This window comes from Coregonus clupeaformis, chromosome 17, assembly GCF_020615455.1.
Source record: "Coregonus clupeaformis isolate EN_2021a chromosome 17, ASM2061545v1, whole genome shotgun sequence".
Lineage (NCBI taxonomy): Eukaryota > Metazoa > Chordata > Actinopteri > Salmoniformes > Salmonidae > Coregonus > Coregonus clupeaformis.
The window spans coordinates 39,170,558-39,179,198 of NC_059208.1; the positions used below are offsets into that span (position 1 = coordinate 39,170,558).

Sequence of the window (8,641 nt, forward strand, 5' to 3'; positions counted from 1 at the left end):
CATAGCGCTTGATGGTTTTTGCGACTGCACTTGAAAAAACTTTCAAAGTTCTTGAAATTTTCCAGATTTACTGACCTTCATGTCTTAAAGTAATGATGGACTGTCACTTATTTGTTCTTGCCATAATAGGCTTGGTATTTTACCAAATATGAATATCTTCTGTATACCACCCCTACCTTGTCACAACACAACTGATTGGCTCAAACGCATTAAGAAGGAATGAAATTCCACCAATTAACTTCTAACAAGGCACACCTGTTAATTGAAATGCATTCCAGGTGACTACCTCATGAAGCTGGTTGAGAGAATGCCAAAACTGTGCAAAGCTGTCATCAAGGCAAAGGGTGGCTACTTTGAAGAATCTCAAATATAAAATATATTTTGATTTGTTTAACACTTTCTTGGTAACTACATGATTCCATATGTGTTATTTCATAGTTTTGATGTCTTCACTATTATTCTACAATGTAGAAAATAGTAAAAATAAATAAAAACCCTTAAATGAGTAGGTGTGTCCAAACTTTTGACTGGTACTGTGTATATATATACTCCGGACTCCGACATTGCTCATCCTAATATTTCTATATTTCTCAATATATTTCTTATATATTCTTTTACGTTTTATATTTGTGTGTATTGTTAGATATTACTGCATTGTTGGAGCTAGGAACATAAGCATTTAGCTACACCCACAATAACATCTGCTAAATATGTGTATGTGACCAATAACATTTTATTTGATTTTATTTGAGATACTGACTGGTTTTCTGAGTCACACCCCTACCTTTTTTAAAAGATATCTGTGACCAACAGATTCATATCTGTATTCCCAATCATGTGAAATCCATAGATTAGGGCCTAATGAATTCATTTAAATTGACTGATTTCCTTATATGAACTGTAAAATCTTTGAAATTGTTGCATGTTGCGTTTATATTTTTGTTCAGTGTAGTTGGTGAATGTGTATATTATTTGCAAAAAATAGTTCCTACTTTTGTCACTAGATGTCAGTAAAAATACTGTTGGATGGTGTGTTCTTATTTTTTGAGATGTATGTTTTTAGAAAATCAATTTTCACAAAAATATGATTTAATTAAAAACTCTAAACTGTCTTGATAAGGCTTCTTTAAGGTGTAACCTTTACATAGACATTTGTTAGAAGTCTGTGAAAGTTTATCTACAACCTAATCTGAGTACCAAGATATATTTTCTATAGGATTTTTCCCTAAAACAAGGCCCAGGCCTAAAGCGCCAAAAACCTCCACAAAATGTCACACTGTGTAAAAACGTTCTATCCAATTTTGCAGAACATTTTTTATTGTCAAACTGAAATGATATGATAAGGACTATTTTCCCCCCATGTGATTGAAATATGAGTTCTATTTAGAAGTCCTCTTCAACTGAATTGTTTACCAAAACAATACAAAAATGAACTGTTATTTATTAACATAAACATCCACACACATGTACACTATCACATTAGGCTATGTCTAGAGAGCTGAACACATACACATGTACAGTAAGGGAAAAAAGTATTTGATCCCCTGCTGATTTTGTACGTTTGCCCACTGACAAAGAAATGATCAGTCTATCATTTTAATGGTAGGTTTATTTGAACAGTGAGAGTCAGAATAACAACAACAAAATCCAGAAAAACGCATGTCAAAAATGTTATAAATTGATTTGCATTTTAATGAGGGAAATAAGTATTTGACCCCCTCTCAATCAGAAAGATTTCTGGCTCCCAGTTGTCTTTTATACAGGTAACGAGCTGAGACTAGGAGCACACTCTCCACCATGGCCAAGACCAAAGAGCTCTCCAAGGATGTCAGGGATAAGATTGTAGACCTACAAAAGGCTGGAATGGGCTACAAGACCATCGCCAAGCAGCTTGGTGAGAAGGTGACAACAGTTGGTGCGATTATTCGCAAATGGAAGAAACATCAAATAACTGTCAATCTCCCTCGGCCTGGGGCTCCATGCAAGATCTCACCTCGTGGAGTTGCAATGATCATGAGAACGGTGAGGAATCAGCCCAGAACTACACAGGAGGATCTTGTCAATGATCTCAAGGCAGCTGGGACCATAGTCACCAAGAAAACAATTGGTAACACACTACGCCGTGAAGGACTGAAATCCTGCAGCGCCCGCAAGGTCCCCCTGCTCAAGAAAGCACATATACAGGCCCGTCTGAAGTTTGCCAATGAACATCTGAATGACTCAGAGGAGAACTGGATGAAAGTGTTGTGGTCAGATGAGACCAAAATCGAGCTCTTTGGCATCAACTCAACTCGCCGTGTTTGGAGGAGGAGGAATGCTGCCTATGACCCCAAGAACACCATCCCCACCGTCAAACATGGAAGTGGAAACATTATGTTTTGAAGGTGTTTTTCTGCTAAGGGGACAGGACAACTTCACTGCATCAAAGGGACGATGGACGGGGCCATGTACCGTCAAATCTTGGGTGAGAACCTCCTTCCCTCAGCCAGGGCATTGAAAATGGGTCGTGGATGGGTATTCCAGCATGACAATGACCCAAAACACACGGCCAAGGCAACAAAGGAGTGGCTCAAGAAGAAGCACATTAAGGTCATGGAGTGGCATAGCCAGTCTCCAGACCTTAATCCCATAGAAAATCTGTGGAGGGAGCTGAAGGTTCGAGTTGCCAAATGTCAGCCTCGAAACCTTAATGACTTGGAGAAGATCTGCAAAGAGGAGTGGAACAAAATCCCTCCTGAGATGTGTGCAAACCTGGTGGCCAACTACAAGAAACGTCTGACCTCTGTGATTGCCAACAAGGGTTTTGCCACCAAGTACTAAGTCATGTTTTGCAGAGGGGTCAAATACTTATTTCCCTCATTAAAATGCAAATTCAAATAAACCTACCATTAAAATGATAGACTGATCATTTCTTTGTCAGTGGGCAAACGTACAAAATCAGCAGGGGATCAAATACTTTTTCAAATACTTTTTTCCCTCACTGTATGCATCTAAAACTCACATGCCCACTTTCTAACATGAAATATAGAGTCTTGAAGCACTGGGTGCAATAAAAGAGCCAGTGCTCCCTGTTTGTAAACTATGATCTCTCTACCAGGTACATTGCAAGACTAAACCCTACAGTTGTGGTCAGAAGTTTTGAGAATGACACAAATACTAATTTTCACAAAGTCTGCTGCCTCAGTTTTGATGATGGCAATTTGCATATACTCCAGAATGTCATGAAGAGTGATCAGATGAATTGCAATTAATTGCAAAATCCCTCTTTGCCATGAAAATGAACTTAATCCCAAAAAAACATTTCCACTGCATTTCAGCCCTGCCACAAAAGGAATAGCTGCCATCATGTCAGTGATTCTCTCGTTAACACAGGTGAGAGTGTTGACGAGGACAAGGCTGGATTGAGTTAGAATAACAGACTGGAAGCATTAAAAGGAGGGTGGTGCTTGAAATCATTGTTCCTCCTCTGTTAACCATGGTTACCTGCAAGGAAACACGTGCCGTCATCATTGCTTTGCACAAAATGGGCTTCACAGGCAAGGATATTGCTGCTAGTAAGATTGCACCTAAATCATCCATTTATCGGATCATCAAGAACTTCAAGGAGAGAGGTTCAATTGTTGTGAAGAAGGTGTCAGGGCGCCCAAGAATGTCCAGCAAGCGCCAGGACCGTCTCCTAAAGTTGATTCAGCTGCAGGATCGGGGCACCACCAGTGCAGAGCTTGCTCAGGAATTGCAGCAGGCAGATGTGAGTGCATCTGCACGCACAGTGAGGCGAATACTTTTGGAGGATGGCCTGGTGTCAAGAAGGGCAGCAAAGAAGCCACTTCTCTCCAGGAAAAACATCAGGGACAGACTGATATTCTGCAAAAGGTACAGGGATTGGACTGCTGAGGACTGGGGTAAAGTCATTTTCTCTGATGAATCCCCTTTCCGATTGTTTGGGGCATCCGGAAAACACCTTGTCCGGAGAAGACAAGGTGAGCGCTACCATCAGTCCTGTGTCATGCCAACAGTAAAGCATCCTGAGACCATTCATGTGTGGGGTTGCATCTCAGCCAAGGGAGTGGGCTCACTAACAATTTTGCCTAAGAACACAGCAATGAATAAAGAATGGTAGCAACACATCCTCCGAGAGCAACTTCTCCCAACCATCCAAGAACAGTTTAGTGACGACCAATGCCTTTTCCAGCATGATGGAGCACCTTGCCATAAGGCAAAAGTGATAACTAAGTGGCTCGGGGAACAAAACATCAATATTTTGGGTCCATGGCCGGAAACTCCCCAGAACTTAATCCCATTGAGAACATTGTAACATCTGACAAAAATATCTCATAACACTGAAGCAGCGAACTTTGTGAAGACAAATACTTGTGTCATCTCAAAACTTTTGACCACGACTGTACATGCGTAAGCAGGAGCTCCTTGTCTTACCCAGGTGTCACATTATTTCCTGGTTAGAGTCCGTGTGCCTTTGGTCCCTGGATCAAATGTCTCCTCCTGTCTTTGACAATCCCTCTGGTCCCTGTGAACCACAAAAAATTCCTGTGCAGCTATAGCTGCTCCAAGCTTCTTGCCTCAGCACACTCCATATAGTATATTTGCATGGCATGCACAGTGTGGATATCATCTACAGTGGGGAAAAAAGTATTTAGTCAGCCACCAATTGTGCAAGTTCTCCCACTTAAAAAGATGAGAGAGGCCTGTAATTTTCATCATAGGTACACATCAACTATGACAGACAAATTGAGGAAAAAAAATCCAGAAAATCACATTGTAGGATTTTTAATGAATTTATTTGCAAATTATGGTGGAAAATAAGTATTTGGTCACCTACAAACAAGCAAGATTTCTGGCTCTCACAGACCTGTAACTTCTTCTTTAAGAGGCTCCTCTGTCCTCCACTCGTTACCTGTATTAATGGCACCTGTTTGAACTTGTTATCAGTATAAAAGACACCTGTCCACAACCTCAAACAGTCACACTCCAAACTCCACTATGGCCAAGACCAAAGAGCTGTCAAAGGACACCAGAAACAAAATTGTAGACCTGCACCAGGCTGGGAAGACTGAATCTGCAATAGGTAAGCAGCTTGGTTTGAAGAAATCAACTGTGGGAGCAATTATTAGGAAATGGAAGACATACAAGACCACTGATAATCTCCCTCGATCTGGGGCTCCACGCAAGATCTCACCCCGTGGGGTCAAAATGATCACAAGAACGGTGAGAAAAATCCCAGAACCACACGGGGGGACCTAGTGAATGGCCTGCAGAGAGCTGGGACCAAAGTAACAAAGCCTACCATCAGTAACACACTACGCTGCCAGGGACTCAAATCCTGCAGTGCAAGACGTGTCCCCCTGCTTAAGCCAGTACATGTCCAGGCCCGTCTGAAGTTTGCTAGAGTGCACTTGGATGATCCAGAAGAGGATTGGGAGAATGTCAAATGGTCAGATGAAACCAAAATAGAACTTTTTGGTAAAAACTCAACTCGTTGTGTTTGGAGGACAAAGAATGCTGAGTTGCATCCAAAGAACACCATACCTACTGTGAAGCATGGGGGTGGAAACATCATGCTTTGGGGCTGTTTTTCTGCAAAGGGACCAGGACGACTGATCCGTGTAAAGGAAAGAATGAATGGGGCCATGTATCGTGAGATTTTGAGTGAAAACCTCCTTCCATCAGCAAGGGCATTGAAGATGAAACGTGGCTGGGTCTTTCAGCATGACAATGATCCCAAACACACCGCCCGGGCAATGAAGGAGTGGCTTCGTAAGAAGCATTTCAAGGTCCTGGAGTGGCCTAGCCAGTCTCCAGATCTCAACCCCATAGAAAATCTTTGGAGAGAGTTGAAAGTACGTGTTGCCCAGCGACAGCCCCAAAACATCACTGCTCTAGAGGAGATCTGCATGGAGGAATGGGCCAAAATACCAGCAACAGTGTGTGAAAACCTTGTAAAGACTTACAGAAAACTTTTGACCTGTGTCATTGCCAACAAAGGGTATATAACAAAGTATTGAGAAACTTTTGTTATTGACCAAATACTTATTTTCCACCATAATTTGCAAATACATTTTCATTTTTCATTTTCTCAATTTGTCTGTCATAGTTGACGTGTACCTATGATGAAAATTACAGGCCTCTCTCATCTTTTTAAGTGGGAGAACTTGCACAATTGGTGGCTGACTAAATACTTTTTTCCCCCACTGTATCTGTACAAGTGGCAATGCAGTAAGTCTTTGTGTTTATGGAAATAGAACCTGGCGCTGGCAGCAAACATGCAAGCTAGAGCAGAATTTGACCACGTTGATTCAACCAGTTTTTGCCCTATTTAATTTTTGACTGCCCTATTTAATTTTATAAGGGGGGATTCTTTCTGTCAGCCCCCCTCATTTCAGATGCAGTCATATTCTTGAGTGCTAATGTCCCCTTTCCTAGATTCCTTTTTATTGCAAACACTTCACTTCATACTTCCTTGTGATTTTGAATACTCTGAATACATTACATTTCATGCCTTCACCAACAGAAACATTGGTGACAGGCCACCCAACTGGATTGACACCGTTAAATAGGATCGCTACAATGGGATTTACTCATATTCGTCTACAAGGTCATCAGAACTAGTGGCAGTATTATGATAGCACTTTCTAGAGAGCAGCTGCTGCATTGTCATCTGACAGGGGATGTACTGTACAGGCAGTTTGGTTTTGGAGTTGTGATTAGCAATCACCACCAGTGTCATGTACTGACATGTGTTAGTAGTACCACGATACAACCTTTATTGAAAATGCAAATGTGGATTCATCTCATTCATGTTTGCTCTCTGTAACATAGTGATAGTGTGGGCATCACATTTCTGACAGAGCTAATTTGTAAGGAGGCTCCACCGCCAGGGGAGGAGATAGACAGGATGCTGAGCAAGAGGGGGTCGCCCACACTCCACAGAAAGTGCTCCAAAGTATCGGAACTGACCCTCAGCTGGAAGGAGGAGAAGGAGCGGAATGTTGAGACAGAGGGAGAATTTGGAGATGGCCGCACCTGTAGCGTGGACACAGAGGATAGTGGGTACTCTGAGGCGGAGGAAAGGACCCTTGAGGCGGAGGGCGGCCAAGATAAACCTGGACAGAGAGACAACTCTAAACCTGGACAGATGGACAGCACTGAACCTGGGCAGACAGAGAGCAATGAACCTCCTGGACAGACAGACAGCTCTAAACCTGAACAGACAGACATCTCTAAACCTGGACAGACAGCACTGGGTCATCCGGGGAGGCCATGCAGAGGGACAGTGACAGCGTCTCACCTAAAGGGAAAGTTGAGTCATGGGTGAGGGTCAAAAAACCCTCCAGCTCAGTGTGAGTTCAATGTTATTTGCATCAGTGTGGTGACTGTATTAACATTCATGTACAAGTGATGGTGCATGACGGTCCCTCATTAAACGTTGCCCCTAAGTATGTCAGGGATACCGTAAATACAGTACACCTACTGTATATAACTGTATATAGCACATTTTGCTCAAATAAAACGGTTAGTGCGAAACCTGTTCAGAGCTTTACAATGGAAATAAATGTTGCCATGATTGATGATTGTTACATTTTTTTGTTAAATATTTGTGTGATTGTCCTTCACAGCGGCAAAAAGGAGTTGGATGACGCCAACAAGATCAATGCTCTCTCAAAGATGTACAGTGCCGTGGGCAATCTGAAAAGCCGCTGGCAGAACTGGTCCTCGACGCACACCGTCAACCAGAAGCTCAACCCCTTCAGTGAGGACTTTGACTACGAATACTCCATGTCCCTACGCCTCCGCAAAGGCGAGGAGGATTACGGACGCCCCAAGGAGGGCACCAAAACAGCCGAACGTGCCAGATGAGCTGAGCAACACATCCACGGTGAGATAGCTGACATGTGCTATGTGATCAGGACTATGAACGACCCAGATCCGGACGGGAAAACATGCATCACGTTCAGAGAACTGTTTGATAGATACGTATACATCTCTGACAAGGTGGTGGGGATTCTTCTGAAAGCCAGGAAGCATGGGAAGGTGGCGTTCGAGGGGGAGATGCTGTGGCAAGGGCAGGATGATGGTGTTATCATAACCCTGTTGGTGTGACTTCCTCTCTTGTGGAACCATACAGAACTAAGGAGACATACAGTGCATTCGAAAAGTATTCAGACCCCTTCCCCTTTTTCCACATTTTGATTGGAGTCCACCTGTGGTAAATTCAATTGATTGGACATGATTTGGAAAGGCACACACCTGTCTATATAAGGTCCCACAGTTGACAGTGCATGTCAGAGCAAAAACCAAGCAATGAGGTCGAAGGAACTGTCCGTAGAGCTCCGAGACAGGATTGGGTCGAGGCACAGATCTGGGGAAGGGTACCCAAAAAATAAATGGAAGAAGTTTGGAACCACCAAGACTCTTCCTAGAGCTGGCCGCCTGGCCAAACTGAGCAATCGGACCTTGGTCAGGGAGGTGACCAAGAACCAGATGGTTACTTATTGGGGGGGCTAAAAGGGTGGTCGGGGATCGATAGAGAAGAGCCCCGACCACTGCACTCGTGGGGGCTCAAGGAGGAGTCCTCACTGGAGGAGAACTGGGCGCGGAGAGTAAAGGACTGGTACAATCGTAGACC

The 8,641-nt window shown here is 43.1% G+C and overlaps 1 protein-coding gene across 1 annotated transcript in view; it reads left to right on the forward strand.

Moving 5' to 3' along the window:
- abrab (actin binding Rho activating protein b) overlaps window positions 1–8,115 on the forward strand; it is a 34,763-nt gene extending 26,648 nt beyond the window's left edge. The window contains 3 exon segments of the mRNA XM_045226570.1: window positions 6,864–7,106; window positions 7,316–7,353; window positions 7,642–8,115. Of these exon segments, the coding sequence (XP_045082505.1) occupies window positions 6,864–7,106; window positions 7,316–7,353; window positions 7,642–8,115 (755 nt within the window).
- The last annotated feature ends 526 nt before the right edge of the window (window positions 8,116–8,641 follow it).